The sequence below is a fragment of the Melopsittacus undulatus genome, chromosome 1, assembly GCF_012275295.1.
Source record: "Melopsittacus undulatus isolate bMelUnd1 chromosome 1, bMelUnd1.mat.Z, whole genome shotgun sequence".
Classification (NCBI taxonomy): Eukaryota; Metazoa; Chordata; class Aves; order Psittaciformes; family Psittaculidae; genus Melopsittacus; species Melopsittacus undulatus.
Genome location: NC_047527.1, coordinates 89,095,859 through 89,117,084, shown reverse-complemented (window position 1 = coordinate 89,117,084; position 21,226 = coordinate 89,095,859). Strand labels below are relative to the sequence as shown.

Here is a 21,226-nt window from a genome sequence, read left to right as displayed (position 1 = left end):
GCTCCCCCGCTGCTTTGCCTTTTGGGGCTGTTACTATTATTATTCTTACGACTATTATTACTATTATTAATGCTACAAGCACTCACTCGCTGGCAATCTGCCCCCAAGGAAACCTACCACCCCCAGGGGGAAGGTGGGGGCTCGCCCATCCCCACCCCGGCCTCAGGCACCGGAGCGAGCAGAGCCCCCCTCTCCCCGCCCGGTTTTGGGGGAGCAGCGCAGGGGGCAGAGGAGCTGGCGGCTGTAGCGTGGCCGGGACATGCCCGGTGGGTCCCGGGGGGCTGGTGAACATGCACCCCAGGGGGCCGCGGGGCCGGGCAGGCGCGGTGGGAGTGCGACGGCGGGGGGCAGCGCGCAAGCAGCGCGGGAGTAGCGCGCAGGCGCGGGTAGGGAGCACCCAGCTCTTTATGGCCAGGTGAGAGAGTCTTAGAGCAGGTAAAGGAAGGATTTACCCACAGGCGTCCCGCGGTGGTGGCTTGACCTCGCAGTCCATGACCAGCAGGGGCCTGGGGATCCGGAGCCCGCAGCCAGGATGTCTATCCTTGCCAAAATGGGGGACTGGCAGGTAAGGCGACCTTCCTGCCCTGGGGGTGGTTATTAGTGTTTTGGGACGGGAGACAGTGCTGGAGCGGGAAAGGTGACGGGCTAGCAGGGAGCGGGGGCAAACCTGGCACCAGAGTTGGCGATTGTGCGGCTGCTTGTGCTGGGAGCTGCCTCCGGCCACCGGCGGGACCCGGCCGCAACAGGTAGAGAGTGGTGGGCCGGGACCGAGATCGTGGCCGGGAGGGACCAGGGTTGCTCCAACACCGCCGCTGGGGCCGGCCCGGTCAGGGTCTGAGCTGCCCGGCAGCGTGGGCCGCGGAAGGGCGGCATGTGCCCGCCCGTGCTACTGGCCGGGGCCGGCGGTCGCCGCCGTCCTGCCGCGGGGCTTGGGGCTGCCCCCTGAGCGTGGCGGATTTCATCGCGGGGCAGAGCCCCGAGGCCTGCGCTGCGAGGGTTGAAACATCGCGGTGAGCTCCCACCCGAGCCCTTCCCGTGGATGAAGGACGCTGCCGGGTCCCACCCTGGTGCAGACGCGGCGGGTGCTCCCCTGGAAAGCAGCACCTCGGGGTGAGCTGGAGGGAAATGCAGCACCCAGTGGGAAAAACGCGGCCCTGGCCCGGCCCTGGCGTGCGGGTCCCGCGGGCGAGTAGACACGCGTGGAGCTGCGGCGGCTCCCAAACCGGGAGATAGTGGGAATCCCTGCAGCGGCTTGGTGTCTGTCCCCTCGGGCCGGACCGCCGCTGTTTGCCGGCTAACACATGGGAAGGACAGTCCTGTTCAAACACCAGGGCTCATATTATCGAAAACGCCTGGGTTTTTTTCCCCTGGACATTCCAGCTGAAGACGGGATCCTAGCTGCTTTTTCTGCTCCCAGCCGTTCAGATCTCTCGGCTAAGTCTTTCTTCACTTTGCCTTATTTAATTTTTGTTTAGAGTAGCAGGAAGTCTGCAGAAAAAAAAATATTAAAAGGAGGGGGAGAATGCGGTAAAGAAAGATTTATTTTTAATTTATTATGTTTTACGCTTAGAACTGCCCTCTTTTTATCGGGTTGGTGCGGAAAAGTGATCAAAAGAGCTTTTTAATCTATTTTTTTTACTGAAGTCAACTCGTACTTACAGTCTATCTGCCTCGAAATTTATTCCGACTTTTCCTTACACCCCGGCTGTTCGTGCTCCAGCTCCCCTGTGCCGAGGCCCCCTCTGACCCACTGCACCCCCCCGTGCCTGACGGAGGGTCCCCTCCGGGCAGACACGGTGAGAAGACAGCAGAAGCTGAGTCCCAGTGCGGTTCTTCTGGGGGAAGCCGCCCTTTTCCCTATACCCCTGCACTCTGGGACTGGCGAAGAGAAGGGGCAAGGGCCAGGCCTTTGGCCCACGGGAGTCTCGAAGGGCCGCGGGTGGGAGGCTCCTCCGGCTCCGACAGGACGGCGCTAATGGGCGATGGGTCCTTTCGTTATCTGCCGCCCCTCTTATTCTCATCTTCCCCCCCCCCCGGGGATATTAACTAGGCTTAATCTGCCAGTTCCATTTGAAGCTCAATGGGAGTAAAAACAACAATTTACTCTCCTGCCACTTGCAGACAAAAGCGCTAGTGAAAAAGAGCATCGGGGGAGGAGGAGGGGGCAAGGGGAAAAAGAATAAAAGAAAAAAAACAATCAGTTTTGGGGACGTAGATGTGTGTGTTTGGAGGAGCAGGCCCGGAGCCTGCAGGCTCTGCCGACCTTCCCGGCGTTGGGACGCGTGTCCCGGCCCCCCAAGCCCCGCCGTGACTCCCCACGGAGCGGGGGGGCTGTTGGCTGCTGGAAGCAGTGCATTATTCCCCAGGGTTGGGGCGGAGGGGCCGGTAGGGTCCCGCGGGCCCCCAGGCTGCCAGGTTCTGCGGTTGGCAGAGGGAAGTTTTGAGGAGCAGCAGGGCAGCCAGGTGCCTTGCCTCCCCTTTCCGTGGGGATGTCCGGCTCCGGGGAGTGCCCGGGGAGCCAGGCTCAGGGAGAGGACAATGCCTCGGTCCCCGTTAGAAGCTGCGATGGGTCGGCGAGAGGGGAAAACGAAGCCTTTCGGTGGATGGATACAAGCTGGGCACCCGAGGACGTAAAGGAGAAGTGTGGAAGAGCAGTCCCCCGGGAAAGCGGGCTGAGCGCCCGTTTAGCTGTACATTGTTAAGCAAAAGAAGTGCTCCACCTAAGAAAGTACCGAAGTTTTTTTAATGGTCACTGTTTTGTCCCTTTGCTCAGGTGCTTGCAATAGACTTTCTGGCTCCTGCTGCATTCACATTACCGCTCGCTCACTTCTGTCTGGGAGTTTATGTTGGGTTTTTCGGTTGCCTTTTTTTTCTTGAAGCCCAATAGCCAACAGATCAGAGAGGAACCAAATACTTTGCAAATGAAAGAAGCTTTTCAAATAGCCACCTAAAAGATCACATCCAGAAGGCAACAGGAGCCTTCGCAGACAATAACCTCGTTAGAGCAAGACCCGAGTCTCGTTTCTCCTCCCTTTGGTTTCTTTAAAACCCCTGGGGAAAAGAAAAGGGGGGTGAGGGGGAAGTAAGTCAGGGGATGGCTCATGGCTAGCCCCAAACTCTGTAGATGAAGGGACGGTAGCCTCTTTGGCTGCTTTCTTCCCATCCTCCCTAGGAGGCAGGGGAACGGGGGGAGCCTAGGCCGGCGAGCCCTGTTCGCCCGCAGGCAGGGATACAGATAGGGCCCGCTGCCCCCTGTGGAGGGGCTCGGCGGTTTGGAGAAAGCATTTTATTATTATTTCTCTTTTTTATTTTTTCCTTTTATTTTTTCTTTTTTATTGTTTTTTGGGTGGGTTTGTTGTTGTTTTGTTTTTGTTCTCCCCCCCTTCTGCTCGTGGGTCCTTGCTACCTGTGTCCATCGCTGCAGGTTGTTGTGCTGGCGAGCAATTGGACTGTTGTTGATATGCTAATGAGGCGATTAGGTTGTGGGTAAAGAGCTGGAAAAGGGAAAAGTTTCCACCATTAGAGGGAGATCTCCGAGCGCGGACGGGAGCGCTGCGCAGCCTGCGCCAGCCGCGCTCCCCACGCCGCCACCGCAGGGAAAGGCAGAACCAAACCCTCTCCCTCTCTCTCACGCCAATCCATGAAAATGCTTTGGAAACTGACGGATAATATCAAGTATGAGGAATGTGAGGTAAGCGCTTCACTCCGGCCGGGGCACAGCCCCGGTACCGCAGCTGCGAGCGGGAGCCTGCAGCATCCCTCCGTCTCCCAATTTCGTTTAGGAAAACTTCTGCTCCTTCACCAGGCTTCCTTGCGGTCCTGCAGCTGGAGAGAGGCTGGGGTCCTTCCCCAGGAACTTCGGGGCTTGTTGAAAGCCGGCTTTGTCGAAAATGTATGAGGAAAGGCAAGCAGGATCCAGCATCAGTCTGGGCTATAGGTAGATCCTCTGTAGATAAGGCTCTAGGATGCTACACTCATCCAGATGGATGGATGGATGGATAGGTGGCTGGCTAACTGAATGAATGGACTGATGAAAGAATGAATGAATGAATGAAAGGGCAAAGAGACAAAGGGAAGAGAATTATTCCTACACGACAGGTACCCGAGACATCCCAATAAATCGGCTAAGGATCGACGCTTCAGTTCCGTCTTTTGGATGTAGCGGCATGCCGATTATACCGAGCTGCATAGATTTTCAGGGGTCATCTGCTGAACTGAAATCCCAAGGTTGGGAACGATGTTCCCCAACCCTCCAGTTTTCAGGGCCACACTCCCACGAGTTTGAGAAATAATATTTTTCCAAGTGGAAAATTAAAAGGAAAAAAATTAAATCCACCTGATTTGGTTTTGGAGCCGTTCAGCACCGATAGTGTGCATGCATCTCTCAGTGTGTTTGTGTGTGCATCCATATATTTAGAAAGAGGGGAGAGTCTTTTAATCTGACAAAAAGGAGAAGAGGAGGAAAAAGAAGAGCGATGTCCAGGACCCATGGCTGGTCTCAAACCAACGAATATCATTGTCACCCGTTTCGCAAAAGTTGCCTGTGCAGCGCGTTTACACCGCCCAATAAAGGACTCCACTTTGCAAATGAACGCAGTTATGTGGTCATGACCCACGCCGAAAGGTGCCCCCAGCCTCAGCGGAGCCCTGCCGATGGGCACGCCTGGGGCAAATGGGGAGCCACGATCCCACTCGACCCTGTCGCTGCTTCGGGCGATGGAGTTTAGGGAAGGGATAGAGGTCCGGCCAGGATCGCCGGCAACTAAATGATGTGGCTTGGTCCCGGATCGAGGAGTTTGGGATAAAGCTGTCTCCCGGTGAGGAAGCTGAGGTCTTAGATGCACTCGCTGGCGGATGCTTGATTTCTTTGATTTCTAGGAATGAAGTGGCAGGGGTCTGGGTTTATTTATTTATTTTAAACAGGGACGAAATATATGTATATATATGTATGTATATATATTGTTCAGCTGGATTTCGCAAGGAAAGCGTGTCTCCCCCTTCGTCCCCCAGGCTCGGTGTTCAAGTGTGCACACGTGCGAGCTTATGGATATCATCGCCAACGGCTTTTGTTGCCTTGCGCTAACGGGACTTGCACCGAGGTGCTCCTAAGCGCGGCGGGAGCAGCGGTTGCTCCGCCGGAGCCCGCGGGCTGTTGTGCGGGAGGGCGCGGTACCGCTCGGCTTTCTGCTCGGGAGCGGCGGCGAGGTGACTTGCAGAGGGGATGGAACAGAGGGTGGCTGTGCCCTGGCGGGGGTAGGACCTGCCTTTAAAAGGGAAAGAAGGGGAAAAAAAAGAGGAAGGAAAGCGGAGTGAAGCCCGGCCAGCCGCGCTCAGCCCCGGGGGCCGGAGCAGGCGGGCGGAGCGCGGGGCCGGGCGGCGGCGGCGCGGCGGCTGCGGTGGGGCAGCAGCGGCGGCGAGGAGGAGCGGTGCCTGTTTGAGGGAGTTGTTTGGGAGTTGCACAGCCAGTCCGACGGGTTGCGCCGGAGCCCCGGCTTGTCTGGGCCGGGAGAAGCGCTCGCCTTGCCTCTTTTCCCGGCTCCCTCTCCCGCTGGCGTCCCTCCCGCCCTCCTTCCCTTCCCTCCCCGCCTCACCGCCTCCTGCCTTTCCCCCCGTCTTTTCCCGGATCCTCCGAGAGGGGGGCCGCGGGGAGCCCGGCGGATGCTCCTTGGGCTCCCCAGCCCCCCCGCCCTGGGCGCCCGCCGGCCTCGGCGCTGGGCTCGAATCGGAGGAAGAAGAGGAGGAGGAGGAGGGCTGACACCCAGAAGGGGAGACACCCAAAAAAACTTTCCCAGACGGTTTCCGGGACGCGGGGCACGGAGGCGAGCCGGCTCGGCGGCGCGGGGCGGCCGCCGCAGGGGCAGCGGCGCGGGGAGCCCCTCGGCGGGGCGCCGTCGAGGCATGGACGGGGCGGTGGCGGCGGCGGGGGGTGGCCCCGTGGAGCCCACTCCGCGTAAAGGCGGTGCCGGGGCCGAAAGCGGCAAGAGCCAAGCGGGGAGCCAGCAGCCGCTCTTCTCCCTGGGCTTTGAGGCCGGCTACGCGCAGCAGTCGCAGCCCGAGGTGCGCTTGCGAAGGACAGCGGGGCTCGGGGCACGGGGAGGAGGCGACGGCGGTGGGGGGAGAGGAATTGAGGGGAGGGGAAGAGAAGGGGAGGAAGGGGTGATACCGCGCCCCCTCCTCTCTCTCCTTCTGCTCGCACCCCACCCCCCTGCACCCCCCTCCTGGCTCCCACCCTCTCTCTCCGGATCTCTTTCTCTTTCACTTTTGCATGCCCTGCAACCTTTTAAAATGTTGCCCCTTCCCTGTGATTCGTCAGACGCAGCAGCATGTGCCCCCTCTCTCTCTCCCGCTCCCTCTCTCTCCCTTTTTGTCTCTCTCTCTCTCTCCCTTTCCCCCATCTCTGATTAGATACACTGATTCTTCATTCAATGGACGTCATTTAGAACAGGCTCTGCCTTGAGTTGCCTTCTCGCTTCACGCTCGATTTCCAGCCATTCTTCCCTTATTAAGTGTTCGTGTAATATTAATAGTCATGAATATCTGCTATTAGGAGTCTCCAGGAAGGCAGCAGATCTGTTATTAGGAGCTCAAGTGAAGCAGCAGCCTAAGTCAAAGGAGAAAAAGAGACAGAGGGGAAAAAAAAGAAAAAAAAAAGGATTAAGAAACAAACACACACACTAAAAACAAACAAAAAAGGCAAAAAAAAAGCGCAAAACAAACAAAAAAAAGGGAAAAAAACCAAAACAACCAACTTTGACTCCTCACACCACGCCAGGATAGAGAGCTCGCCTTGGCAACACCCGATGAAGGGCAGCAGAGATCGGTGCAAGTTCTGATGGATTATAGTGGCGCGCCCGCGGTGCAGGAGCAGCCCCAGCGTCCCGGTCCTGCCGCCCGCGCCTAGCGCCGGGCTCCGGCCGCGCTCCCTCCGCGCCCGCGCCGCGCCCGCACCCGCGGGGCTCCGCCGGGGGCTGCGCGCTCCGCCGGTCCCTTTCCTCTGCCTCTTCTGGGGTTTTGGTTTTGGCTTTTTTTCTACCTTGACTTGTAACCCCCGACTCTTCGCAGATGTTAGTGCACAGTTTTTCGGCTATGGTGAGTTGCTTCGCGTTTCTCTCGGAGGGGGTTCGGTGTGTGCTGGGTCTTGCTATTGTTGTCGGCGGTGGCGATCGGGGTTTCGCACGCAGCTTTCCGGAGAGGGCTTTTTTTCCTTCATTCATTTTAATTTCTTTCATTTCCTTCATTTTTATAAATTCCCTGGTTCAGCTTCCTCACCCTTTTTTCTTATTCTCTCTTTTTTCCCTCCTTATTTAATTTTTCTTTTTTTTTTTTTTGCCTGCTTCAAGTGAACGGCAAAAAGCTTTCCTTGGACTCTACCGTTTCCATTTCCTCACCTTGCCACCTGCAAACGGGATATTTTCGGCTTTCTCGTTTCCCTTTTTCGGGCTCAAGGCTTTTTCCCCTTTGCCTTCCTCCTCCTCCGAGGAGGCCATGCCTTTTTCCCTGGACATACCTGGGGAGCTGTTCTGCCCGGCTGCGGGAGCCGGCAGAGCCGTGCCGAAGCGCCGGGGCGCATTTCTGTGCTGCTCGCCCGTCTCGGCCCGGGGCGGTGGAGCTGGGGGGCAGCTCCCCCCCGGCTGCCCAGGACATTCCTCAGCTGCCCCGGCCGCCGCCGCCGCAGTTCTCCCTGCTCTCAAATGGCCCTCTGGCGAGCGGGGAGCTCGGCTGGGCACTGTGGCGGCTCTCCCCGTCGGTGGGGGCCCGGGGCAGTACCTTCGCCCTGAATGAAACATGTGTAAAACTCGCGGGGGGAACGACCCGTTTCTTTAGAGCCTATTTTGGCGTCTTCTAGTAACAAAATGGCAGTGGGCTTGGATTTTCCAGGGTTTCCCTGGGATGCATTACCAGTAATCCCAGCGATGGTATTTGTCTCGGATCTACCCAGAATCAGTGGGAGGGTTTCGGGTCGTGGGAGAATTATTATTTTAATAATACCGGCTTATGAATTATTCTTTTTTATTTGCGGGAAATACCTGCTCCTGAAATGCCGGGGCCCGATCGGGAATCAACGCTGTATCGCCGCAATATCATGAGCAGTTCTGTTATAATTATTGCTATTACTGCTGCTATCGTTGCTGCCGGTATTATTATTATTATTATCATTATCATTATTATTATTTAAAAAGCGAGACTGCTTCTTAATTGCGTGCAAAGGGAAATCAGAGACACAGAAACCAACCCCCCCAGATCTGCTGTTCTCCGCCTCGGAGCGGACGAATTGCACATCTTTGCCTGATAGGTAAAATTTGCAAGGAGATTTTGGGTAGAAACAGTTTTATATTATCTTTGTTTTTCTTTTCTCCCCCTCCCCCTCTTCCTCCACCCCACCCCCCACCCCTTCGTCACCCCCCCTTCCCCCCAGGAGCGCCACGACAGTACCAGCAACGGGACAGCCCGGCTACCCCAGTTGGGGACCGTGGGTCAGTCTCCCTACACCAGCGCCCCGCCGCTCTCCCACACCCCCAACGCCGACTTCCAGCCCCCCTACTTCCCTCCGCCTTACCAGCCCATCTACCCCCAGTCTCAGGACCCCTACTCCCACGTGAACGACCCCTACAGCCTCAACCCCCTCCATGCCCAGCCGCAGCCCCAGCACCCGGGATGGCCGGGACAGAGGCAGAGCCAGGAAACGGGGCTGCTCCACACGCACCGGGGATTGCCCCACCAGCTCTCGGGGCTGGACCCACGCAGGGACTACCGACGGCACGACGACCTGCTGCACGCCCCCCACGGGCTGGGCTCCGGGCTGGCCGACCTGCCCCTCCACTCCATCCCCCACGCCATCGAGGATGTGCCGGTAAGGAAAGATGCAGCCCCAGTGCCTGCTGCACCTCTCCCCTGTCCCCCCACCCAGCGGGAACACAACTTAGGGGGGAGGGAGGGGGGGGCCCCAAAAAAGAGAAGAGGGAGGGAAGAAGAGACACCCCCACCCCACACACCCCCCAGGGAAAGGCAAAGCCCCCACCTAGAACAATAGCTTCTCGCAGCCTGTCCCTGTGCGATGCCTCCCTGTTAAAGCGCCCGCTAAAATATAAATAAATCAAATTACTGTCATCGTTAACAATATCTTTCCTTCTCAATGACAATAAGCTGTTACGATTGGAAGAATATATAATATCACCACAGGGCCATGCATTTGGGGATTTCTCACTGCCTTGGGAAAAACACAGATCTGAAACACGAGATCTCATTAAATGTCCTCCCAGGCAAATGGAAAGGCGGAAGGAAAGAAAGAAAGCAAAAAAAAAAAAGTGGATGAAAGTGAACTAAGAAGGGAAAATCGGTGTCCTGTGATTACAGAATTGGCATACGGGATAACGCCATCCTAAGTTGGGAGAGGATACGGGCAGTCCTCTTCTCTAAAGGAATTAATTGACAAATCAGGGACGAGGTATACTAAAATGCTGCCGCCTTCTTTTAGCAGCGGTGTGATGGGATGACCTCATAAATCATTAGCTATAGGTTATCAAATTCGAGCCAGACCTGCTACACCCTATATTAAATTAAACGTTGGGAGTCCATTGGAGGATGCATTATTTGGGGGATCTAATTCTGTTATCGATAAATACAGATTTTAAAAAATGATTTCTAGTTAAGCATGACATTATCACACAGGCTATTTACAAAGCAAGGCCAGGGCTATTGTTCGGTTAGGCAAATGGCCTTATGCAATATGATGGGTCCCGATCAAAGTTCATCTTTCTGGGTTTCTCCCTGAAAATGGAATTAGAATATGGCAATAAATATATCAAAGCCCACAGAGCTCTTGCTGAGGGGCTGAAGCTGCTCGACTTGCAGGAGGAAAGAGGGAGGGAGGGAAGTGTGGTATCTGGATGTGATTTTTGCTGAAATGCCATCCCAAATTACAGGATCAAATATTACAATAATATATTTGCTGACAGTTTAATGAGTACAGTTTCGTGTTGCAAGGATAATGTTCAGATGAACTTACCTATTTTTGGGGGTCATTTTGAAATCTTTTGTAAATTATACTTGGGCAAAATAGTGAATTTATTACAGCCCTCATCTGGCTAAATTAGCCACAGAAAATTGCTGGTTATGTTTAGCAGTTTTGCAATAAACGCATACATTTCCCAAAGTGGAGGATTTAGTCAGCAATTTGAATCCGTTAAAAGTGGGTCGATTCGCTAAACCTGATATAAAATAACATGGAGGCACTAGTAAGAATAAACTAATTTGTTGACTGCAAACCCCTGATTGCTGTAAGGAGGAACATGACCTAAAATGTTCTCTTGATTTCTCCCTCTCCTCCGTGGTGCTCCGTGGCAGTGGGCTGACTTGGGAAGCCTCCTCTCTCTGCAGTTCTATGAATTAATAGCATTGCTATACTTCGGGAAAACCAAATGCCATCTGGTTTAAATCCTTAAACCAGCCCAGCCAATTTTTTTTTTCTCTGTAAAACTGAATCAGCAGGCTGTATGAGGGAAGGCATAAAAATAAGAGGATGTATCTTTAAATAGTATTTTGTCCAGTTATTTTTTTAAATAAAAGAAAAAAAAGCCCTTTACTGAAATCTGGGTCTGGAAAGGGTCGTTTTTAATTTCTCTGTTGCGGCAACAGTTAACCTTTAATAAAAACGACCACTAAATATTTAAGAAAATCAAGTAGACGTTGAAAATTATTTAATCATAAATATCTCTGTGGGATTTTAAACTTAACAGTCCTCCCTGTATGGAATATGTGTAGAAATAACACAAATAAAAGTATTATGCCACACTACATTTACTTTATGGGTTTAGGGTGCATGCATAAAGGGATCATATTTCCCCATATAGTTAAAACACAAGAACTGCAGCAGTAGTCATTTCTGAACATTTCTCAATTTAATTATACTTAAATCCAGAAGCACTTTAGGCAAGTTACAAATGAGAGCATTGAGTATAATAAAACCTGTAATAAAGCAACTTAGTACCATCCACCCGGAATCATTGAGATCAGGCACAATTAACAGGAGCATAAATCCAAGACAGAATGGAAAATGTTAGAATCAGTATTATTGTTGGACAAAGACTAGAGAAGGAAGTAATAGTTTTTTAAATGGTAATGCCTGGGTTTTGTAACGATTGTGAAATCTTCTATCTCAGCAGCACTGGTGTTAATTTGTAAACACAGCCAGACATTATATTGCCTGTCAGTTTTTGGAATTAGAAAACATGATTTCATTTGACTTTCTAATCACGTCGTGGCTCTGCCGCGGGAACCCCAGCTGTAGCCCCCACAGTGGAACCTGCGAGGGGACAATAGTGGGGGAGCCCGGGGGTGCGTGGGACCCCCCTGGCAACCCACCGCTCCCAGCTCCTTTGTGCTTTCCCTCCCGTGGGTGCAGCAGCGGCGGGAAGGGCCAGGGCTGCTTCCTAGGAAAGAGAGGAGAAGGAGGGAAGGGAAAAGAGGAGAGAGAAAGGAGAGGAGGGAGCCTGCAGAAGCTGTGGAGGCCACTCGGGTGTCGGCCTCGGCTGCTCAAGCCTCGGGGGCATGTGGGCGATTTATCATTTATTTCTGTTTCTTGGGGAACTGGGGAAGAGCAGGCAGGGATGCAGGATTCCTCCCGATAAAGGAAATCCCTCTTAAATCCCATCTGCCCCCTGCCACAAGACCTGTTTTTTTTCCCTTCCTGCACCGTGCCTGGGGGGGGACACACAAAAATTCTCCTGCACCCCAGCCCATCCCAGCCCCCCTCCGCCTTTTGTTGTGGTTGTACATTTACATCCCTGCCTGTTCCTTTCGTTGCAGCACGTAGAAGACCCCGGTATTAACATCCCAGATCAAACTGTAATTAAGAAAGGTAAGCCGTTTCCTTGCGCATACCAAACATGTCGTCACAAGCTGGGGACTGCTGGCAGGGAGGACTTACCCGGCCTCCCCCCACCCCTGGGCTCCTTCCTCTGGCACGTACTGTTGGCCAAGGGATTGGAGGCAGAGAAAGAAAACGGGCAACGCGGGTTAAAATCCACCCTCTTACGCGGCCACGTTTGCCGGGTCTTTTAATTATTGTTGTCGTTAACGAGGAAAAGCGATAGCAGACGATCTAGAAAACTGGAGCCGGTATTTTAGGGCATTAGGGAACAATTCGGTTCCTTGATTTGCCCCATGCATCTGGCTGAGTGGCCGGAGGGGTTTAATCGTTGTTGGTGAACCGGGCTGTGAATAAGAAAACAAAACGTTGCTCCTCCTTCTTCGGGTTTTCTTATTTAAATCGCGGCTGTGATGAGGTGGGCTGTTGGAGAGCAAGGGGCTAGTTTCTGGAAACTGGTGTTTGTCTGTCAGGCGGGCGGTTTGCTTTTCGTTGCCTTTGTGTGTTTGCTTCACTTGGAATGGGATTGCTTGGAAGTCGGTCTCCGAATCGCGCAAAATATTTCTGGTGTGTTTCCACTCAGTTCTCTTTTCCCGTCTTTCTTCGGGTGACCGAAGGATTGGGGAAGGTGGCACTGGGGGTTTTGCAAAGGAGGGTCTCGGTGGGAAGCGAGTGGTTCACGTTTGGATTCTGTGCAGGGAGCTGCTGGTGGAGTGAAATTCGCGGGGCTGGTGGCGTAGGCACTGCCCGCTTCGAGGGGTGCCACGGCCGTGCACCCACCTGGGATTCGGGTGCTCCGGCTGCCACCGGAGAGAGGTGCCGAGCAGAGCTGCCCTCTTCCCTAACCCTAACCGCTGCACAGACTGCGAGACCAAAGTTTAATCCCCCCGCTGCAAAGCCTTTGTCACGTCAAATTAGATGTGCACGGGATAAATCTTAAGAGATGCTCTTTCCAAGTCGACATGATAATTGGCTCTTTTATTAGTAATCTCAAGAGTTCGTTTAACTCCTGTTGTATCTATTAGCCTTCCCAGAGCTATTAATGTCACAAGCGATCTATCCAAAACGGAGAGAGCCCCCCGCTTGGTTGGCCTGCGCCCGCGAAAGAGTATCAGGGTCGGGCGGCGTGGGGGGTTTGTGTGTGTGTGAAACGGGAAGGCGGCCGCACGCCCGGGGATGGCGAGCACCGCAAACCCGAATGGCAGCACTGCTAGGTACAGCCCACCCCGGGGAGGGACTAGGCTTTTATATCTGGGGGAGAAAGCGAGCCGGGGCACGAGCGTGCCCGGATCCCCGCTGCGTTTCGTGTTTTCCCACGTCAAGAGTTGCTCGCCGGGGAGGCGGCGGGGCGGGCGGGCCGGCCCCCAGGGGAGCCTGTTCGGTGCCCATCTCCCGGCACGGGTCGAGGGCAAGGCAGTCGGCGGCTCCCCGCTGCGGGCCGGCCCTGCCCGTGACGTATAACGCTGCCGGTACTGACGTGATTTAACAACCAGCACTCGCCCCCCTCGACGGCGTGCCCCGCTCTGGGATGGGTGGGAAAGCGGTAGCGCGGGGCAGACGCGTTTCTTCCCCATTTCTGTGCCGAGGGACGAAGGCTGCCCTGCTCCTTTCCCCCAGCGAGCCGAGGGTGCCCCAGCCGCAGCCCTGCTCTTGCTCCCCCCGTGCGCACAGCCGGTGCGGAGCCGGGGCTGGCCGCACAGCGCGGCCCCGGTGCCCGGCGGCGGTGTCCCGTCCCTTCCCTTTTCCCCGTCTCCTGATCCTCCTCCTCCCTCCCTGCAGGCCCTGTGTCCCTCTCCAAGTCTAACAACAACGCCGTCTCCTCCATCCCCATCAACAAGGACACGCTCTTCGGCGGGGTGGTGAACCCCAACGAGGTCTTCTGCTCGGTGCCGGGCCGCCTCTCGCTGCTCAGCTCCACCTCCAAGTACAAGGTCACGGTGGCGGAAGTGCAGAGACGCCTCTCGCCGCCCGAGTGCCTCAACGCCTCCCTGCTGGGCGGAGTGCTACGGAGGTGAGGGGCGGGGGAACGGCGGGAGGCGGGCTGACGGTAGATAACGCCCGCTGCTGCCGGGCCGGGCTGTGTCGTGCCGGGCGGGCGGAAGGGACGGAGGGAGGAGGGGGCTGATTGATGATGGTGATGATGATGATGATCATGAGGGTCCACCCGGGGCGGCAGCGGCTGCCTGGCTGGGGGGGGTTGCGGCTCCCACCGCTAGGGGTCGGGGTGTGCGCGGCCTCTAGGGCAGTGCTGCCAGCTGGGGTGGGGGGGAGAACAGGGGGCTGTAACCACGGCAACGCACAGCCTTCTGTGCCCCCCTCCCCCCCCCCCCCCCCAGGTGTGTGTGTGTCCCGGGCACGCTGTCCCATCACAGTGATGAACCCCGGCATCACCCCTTTTCCCTTGAAAGAGGGGGAGGTTGCCAATGGGCCCCCACCCTGATGTCCTGGGCCTGTGGCCTCACCCAGGCAATTATGCAGTTCCCAAGCAGGGAGTAGCATCCAGGATTAACTAAACCAGCTCCCACCTCCACAGCCTGGGTTGGTTTGGCTCGGCCGAAAAGCCACAGATGGGATATATGTGAATGCAGTGATGCTCCATGGCAGTAGTGGGGGCTGCTGGCGTATAAATCAGACACCTGTAAGGCCTGGGCCGATGCCTGGAGCTGTGGGGAGAAGCTACCCTAAGTCTAAGTTACCTTGAAGCTCTGGGTCAGGGCTCCCCCACGGCCTGGGGGCTGATCCAGACCTTAGTGAGGGCCCCTGTTCCCTAGACGTGGAGCCATCCAAAGCCCCATCCCTATGTTCGAGACTGCTTTCAAGCAGCATTCACTCTTCAGCTCCCCATGACCATGCTCCTTCACCCCCTCACTTTTCTACATGGGAAGGTGATGTCAGGGCAATCTGTGACCAGGATCCAAAGTGGGAGTAGGTGCCCCCTTTTACCCCCATTTCTTAATGCCCTTCTGTTCTGAGCAGGGCGAAGTCTAAAAACGGAGGGAGATCTCTGCGGGAGAAACTGGACAAAATAGGATTAAACCTGCCAGCCGGGAGACGTAAAGCTGCTAACGTTACCTTGCTCACGTCACTTGTGGAGGGTAAGTGACTGTGAGGGCTCCTTTGGAAAGTTTGGCTGTTGCTTTTGCTTAATGGGAGAAGACTGGATGTTGGGTTGTGTTTTGTTGTTTTTTGGTTTTTGTTGGGTTTTCCCCCCAGAGTCAGTGTCACTTGTTGGCAATTGGAAGGGTGTTATTTTCTGTGCCTCAGACAAAAATGTTTACTGTGTGCCTTTCTTTTTGTTTTAACCTGAAGCAGGCTTGTGTGAGTCCTGCAGACTCAGTGTTGCACTCTACCATTTATTTGCTTTTAAGTTTCTGAGCTATATGTTTTCAGGGCCCTATTTTGCTCCCTTGCTCAAGTGAGTCATCCCTCCCCAGAGTAAGCAGAACTCACTGGGAGCAGCATGGGAAGGATCCCTCCTCCTTGGGGTTGTTGCCTCAACCTTGTAAGAGACCCCTGAGTGTTGAGGTGGAAGTTACACGTAGCAGAGCCTTTAATGCTTCGCTGCACTCGTTCTGCCACAGGTGGACAACCAAGCAATTTTAAATGTCAGAAACTGCAGCTACTTTAAGTTTATTCTCCCTCCCTGCCTGCAGCCACATAAAAGTAAATCATTTGAGTTTTCTGACATCTGCATTTGAGAAATGCGTGACCATTACTTCCTGAATTAATTTGGGAATCCTTGACCTCAGCCATGAATTAATGGTGTCCTGAAAGCCTCAAAGTTGTACCACTACCACCAGCCCCCACTCCCTTTTGGTTCTCATTTTCAGAACACGTGTTCCCTTGGCTATATAATTTTCTTCTGCTCTGCTCTGGCAAGAAAAGGTGCAACTTAATGTCTAGTGCCTTGGGATATCCTATGCTGTCCTAAGCAGGAGGTGGGAAGCTCAAGAGTTTGCAGTCATTTAGTTTTGAAGCAGTTGCTGTTGCAGTTGCTGCTGAAGCAGCCTGGCACAAAGTAAGCCCAAGGCCAGTGAATAGATCCTCCTCCTTTCCCCTCATTTATGGGTTCAACTGCGTTTTGGACTGGTTCAGTCTACAAAGTGCTTTTAGGCAGCCTGGGCTGCACGGGTTTGCTGAAGTTTGGTTGTGTAGGAGGGAATTTGTTGCTTTGTTTTGTTGTCGCTTTGCATTCTGCGAGACCTTTCATGTTCAAAGAGATGAGGAAAGAAGCGCTGTGCGGTGCCAGGCTTCAATTTAGTTAAACACCAGGATTAGTGGCCCAAATATATTTATGCTGCGTGAAAATTACTGTCTTAGTGTTTCTGAAAAGACTTTGCTGTTGCATCCATGTGCTGTAATGAGAATCTCGAGTGGAAAAAAAAAACTTTTGTTAAAAGTCTAGATTTGGTAGATGCTTGACATTATTTGTGATGTTAATGAATATGGAGCAGGTTTATGGTAATCGATTGTTTTGTTTGGCTTTCAAATACAATGGCTTTAAAAGAATGATTTTTTTTTTTATTGTAAACCAAAACAAAACCAAAGGCCCATCTCTGGATAACTTAAGCTATGGTGGCTAATTTTTGGGGGGATGACAGTATAAACACTGCTGGGGCTTTGAGTCCTGTAGCTATGAGGCAGTTTCTGGAGTACTGTTATTGTTTATGATCCGCTCCATTTTATGGAAACAAGCTCACTGGACTGAGGCTTTGAAGCTCTAATTGGCGCATGCGTTCTTCCGGAGCTAGAGCTAATGGCAGGAAGCCCTGCAGTAAAAACCAACTGGTTCAGGAAATTAAAACCAAAGATTTGAAAATCAACAAAACAGACAGACTCAGTGGAATGACCCTAAAATTCTCATGGTTAATCGTTTGGGGGTGAACATATAATTATATGCGATCAAGTTAAAATTTAAACACTTAGCTGTTTAATGCATTTTATTTAGAAGAGCTCTAGGAGTAATTATGATCAATATTAATCATTGATGCATTGCAAAAGAATATAGAGAGGTGGCTGAGGCACACAAACATTTCCAGAGTAAATAGCTGTGAATGAAATGTAGGTAAATGGCTGTGTAAAGGTATGGAGATGTAAATCTAAGCACATATTGGAGATGGATGGAGCCTGCCTGTCTAAAAGTATCTGTTAGTCAATGTAAACTTTGAAATCTCGCATAAGAATTTTTTTACTTGTAAGGATTGTAATGAAAATACACATTTGCATTGCCCTGACTGAAGCGAAGAAAACTCCTCCAAGATGTGATTAGCATTTCTTATCCTACCTTTTTCAAAGGAAAAAAGGGCCAAGCCTTTTAGAAGAAAAGCCCAGGTAGAATGTAGCCCACTTTTCTTTCTAATGGATGTTTGCCTCTGTGCCATGTGTACTGATGAGCTGTGTGTTTCCTTCCCATCCCTGCTCGTGCCTCCCTTTTCAGGAGAAGCAGTGCATCTAGCTAGAGACTTTGGGTACGTTTGTGAGACAGAATTTCCTGCCAAAGCAGTAGCTGAATTTCTCAACCGACAACATTCCGATCCAAACGAGCAAGTCACAAGAAAAAACATGCTTCTAGCTACAAAGTAAGACATTTACCTTTTCGGTGTGTTGCTCAGGAGTGATGGGTGGGTAACAAATCCGGGTTTGGGGCTTTTATTTGTGAGCATTTGACACATAGCCAGTGGCTGATGGTTTTGCAAATGGTGACGGGTGTGTTTGGGTGTGTTTGCCCTCCTGCTATAGGAAAACTCTATCACCCAGCTTGGTTTCCATCGAATCAGTTTGTGCAGATTATCTTGAAAGCAAGCCGTGAAAGTTGTGGGTGGATGTTTAGTTAAAGAAAAAGCAGTAATTCTTCAGAGAAAAACGTTTTCTGAGCCTTTTCACTTAGCTTCTCAATTTAGGTAGAAGGGGAAGGCTTCCTTTCCATTGACAGTAAAATAGAATTGGCACGTTAAACTGATCTGAGTTCATTAAAATCGGCAATGGTTCTTTCTGCCTAAGTGGCTCTCTTACTCACTGAATACGGGGATATTAAAGATATATTTTCAACTCCAATCTGCATGCAGTTAAAGTGCTAGCGGACTTTGCCATTGGTGGGGCTACATGTCACCATTCCAGGTGACATGTAGACAGAAAATGATAGTTTTTATATGTTTGCTGGAAATGAATGAAAAGGGTTGTTTAGTAGCCCTTAGTTACCAATGGATGTGTCACCAAAGGGCATGGTGTGCCATAGGATGCAGGCAGAAGATGGGAGCCGCTTTATGGCTGGAAGACACTGACGTGGATTTTTAGAATAGAAACTGTTTCAACAAGCCTCTGAGCTCTTTTGCTATGAAGCGTGTTATTTCCCCAACCATTTGTGCAGTGAGGGGATGGTTTAACCTAACTTCTGCACTGTGCCCTTGTATCCTCTCTTCCCACCTCCCTGGAAGGAAATTTCCAGACCCCAGTTAGCGTCAGCCTTCCCCTGTGTGGGAAGGTCCCTTTGGATTTGTAGATGGAGATGTACATACATAAATGTCTCAGAATACCCTAATTTAAAGCCTCAATTCCCCTCTTTGCCCTCACTTTTACTTCCTGACAAAAAGGCCTATTTTAGCTTTGTGAAGGAAGAGGCCCTCGCCTCTCTCCAGTTCCCTCCCAGAAAAGTGTCTTCCAAGATGCAGATAAATCCCTTTGGATATTGCACTTCATTTACTCCCTTCTGCCATGCTAGGGAACTTTAAACCTTGTGCCTGCTCCAAAACCCAGCTGGGCAGGGACATGTGTTTGTGGGAAGGATACAGGGGGCTGCGATGCTGGAGGTGTATGTATCTGTGTGCCTGTTATTTGCCCCTGTGCTGGCCAAGACCAGGGCATGATGGGTGTGCAAGCTTGTGTGCGCATGCAAGGTGAAGGGAAGAGGCTTGTGTGTGCCAGGGAGGTGTGAGAATTGGGGGGAAGGATGTGTAGAGAGGAAAGGGAGAGACAAGAGAGCACGTGTGCACTCGGGGCCAGTAGCCCCTTGATCCAGGGGCTTGTGTAATCTAGCAGGGAGAATGCACAGGCTTTGCTGCCGCCAGTGATGGTTCATTTCTCTCCCTCTCTCTTGCCCTCCCTCCCTCTGTCTCTCTGCTCCATTTGTGCTACAGACAGATCTGTAAAGAGTTCACCGACCTGCTGGCTCAGGACCGATCTCCCCTGGGGAACTCGCGGCCCAACCCCATTTTGGAGCCGGGCATCCAGAGCTGCCTGACCCACTTCAACCTCATCTCGCATGGCTTCGGGAGCCCGGCAGTGTGTGCTGCTGTCACTGCCCTGCAGAACTATCTCACCGAGGCGCTCAAGGCCATGGACAAAATGTACCTCAGCAACAATCCCAACAGCCACACAGACAACAGCACCAAAAGCGGCGACAAAGAGGAGAAGCACCGAAAGTGAGGATCCCCCCCACTCCTCTCCCTTCCCCCTCATAGCCCATCGATCCATTCATTTCCCTCCTCCCTCTCCCCTGCACCCAGCACCCCAGGCTACAGCAACAGAATGAGCGTCCTTCTGCCAATCCTGTTCTCTGTCTCTGCAGGACTGCTCTGCCCTCTCCCCACACCCCTTCCCAGCATCTACATTTCCATTTGCTCCCTTTTAACTTCCCCCTCCTCTCTCTGCTGCCACCACCGTTTTAACCCCAGTTTGGAGCCTAAGAGAGCAGAACAGGGGGATGGAGCCAGCAAAGGAAAAAAAGTTCTGTCTTGAGTTTGTGAACTTTTTTTTTAAATAAAACAAAAGGAGGAAAAAAAATCACAAAAACAAAACAAAAGAGAAAAGGACTTTTTTTTCTAAAAATATATTAAAAATTAAAAAAAATAACAAAAAGAAATAAACAATACTTTAAAAATTCTATGAGCTTCACCGGACTGAATCACCACCTTCCCTTACATAAACTTCAGTTAAGATTGTAGCCATATTAAAAAATTAAAAACATAAAAAAGGTGAAAAAAGTACTACAGCAGCAGCAAACAAAAGGCAAAAAGGACTGATGACATTTTATCAGTATTGTGAATAAACTTGAACACAAAACACAAGCAGTTCCATGTCATATCTTCAGTTGTAAAACTTTCCTGTCCAAGGTAAAGTGACCAACTTGAACTTTCTATTGCAACACGATTCACGGTTATTATATAAGGGAATCAGTGTTCATGTATGTATATATTTATTTATGTGTAATTTAATGGGAATTGTAAATATGGTGAGTCTGTTTTAAGCCTTTTTTATTTATCTGGTGATCTCGTTTACCTCTTGTTTAGTGGGTTTTAAATCTTCCCCTCTTAGTTCATCATGTGGTTCATGGTACTTATTTAGATATCAGAGGTTTTTTGGGGGTTTTTTCTCTGGGATTCATCATTTTTAGCCCTGTTGTAGCATGTTAAAGGCGACAAGCAGCTGAACAAATAAAAAACCATGAATTTTTATATATAATTAGTATGACATTTAGTTTCTCATTGAAGATAAAATAAAGTGATGTTGGACCCTGGCAAGGTTTTTAAACATGTTAGTGGTTTTACAAACCCTTATGTGTTGTGGAAAATGAAAGAAGATATTTTCATCCACTGTCCTTTTCCCGAAAGCACCATCAGAGCAATAAATTAATATTGTCTTTTAAAACAAGATTTAGCTTTTCTTTCCTTTCTCCCCTCTTTTTTTTCTTTTTTTTTTCCTTTTCTTTTTATCTTTTTTTTTTCTTTCTTTTTTTTCCCAAAGAACTTCAAACGTTTGGGACCACCTGGTATCCTGTATTTCCACTGGCCATATTGGAAGCAGTTATAGTTGTATTGTATTGAGTTGTGCCGGCAGTAGTCTCCATGGCTATCAATGTATCATAGTCCTTTGTTGCCCAGATAAATAAATATTTGATACGCTTTATGTCGATTTTTTTTATTCAGTGGCTGTCTTTACCCAGGCGTATTTTTGTTCTTGGCAGTATTTTTTATTCAGTATGGTTACAGTAATTGAGTTTAACTCTCCCTTGACAATTGCTCCTTGCAATAAGCAGCTGAACCCATTGTTTCCCTCAAGTATAATAAAAACTTACTTTCAACTTGGAGTTCAGAGCAGGGTATCATTTAGATATTCCACTGAGTCTGTATTCAGACAAATGACACAATAAAGCACAATGTATTCTTTTGGATAAAAAATTGTCTGTACTACTAACAAAATGACACACTATCTTTTCTTTAACCAAAACATAATTTTATTTAAAAAAAAATAAAGTTTTATTTTATTTATGTTGACCTCTAGGTTTTTATTTATGTTCATATGTAGCATGCAGAATTACAAGCCTATAATATTTTGTACATGTAGTTGTCTGAATGCAGAGCAGAG

At 51.3% G+C, this 21,226-nt stretch overlaps 1 protein-coding gene across 4 annotated transcripts; it reads left to right on the top strand.

Moving 5' to 3' along the window:
* Positions 1 to 414: 414 nt before the first annotated feature.
* TFAP2A (transcription factor AP-2 alpha) lies at positions 415 to 20,767 on the top strand. 4 transcript variants are annotated; one of them, XM_034068135.1, is made up of 8 exons: positions 5,934 to 6,057; positions 6,548 to 7,089; positions 8,417 to 8,851; positions 11,806 to 11,857; positions 13,646 to 13,877; positions 14,843 to 14,961; positions 17,304 to 17,445; positions 19,000 to 20,767. In XM_034068135.1, exons 2-8 carry the CDS (start codon positions 7,063 to 7,065, stop codon positions 19,286 to 19,288), a joined length of 1,296 nt encoding a protein of 431 aa, XP_033924026.1. In that variant the 5' UTR covers positions 5,934 to 6,057; positions 6,548 to 7,062; the 3' UTR covers positions 19,289 to 20,767. The 4 variants fall into 4 exon arrangements, with proteins under 4 accessions (XP_033924022.1, XP_033924017.1, XP_033924011.1 ...); XM_034068131.1 differs by lacking the exons at positions 5,934 to 6,057; positions 6,548 to 7,089 and adding an exon at positions 415 to 565; XM_034068126.1 differs by lacking the exons at positions 5,934 to 6,057; positions 6,548 to 7,089 and adding an exon at positions 3,330 to 3,691.
* Positions 20,768 to 21,226: the final 459 nt, after the last annotated feature.

Bases quoted from the DNA above. Each gene is read 5' to 3' on its own strand.
- TFAP2A (XM_034068120.1), top strand. From the start codon at position 5,659: ATGCTCCTTGGGCTCCCCAGCCCCCCCGCCCTGGGCGCCCGCCGGCCT. The intron at 8,852-11,805 runs GTAAGGAAAGAT...CTTTCGTTGCAG, and splicing joins ACGCCATCGAGGATGTGCCG to CACGTAGAAGACCCCGGTAT. The intron at 17,446-18,999 runs GTAAGACATTTA...TTTGTGCTACAG, and splicing joins AACATGCTTCTAGCTACAAA to ACAGATCTGTAAAGAGTTCA.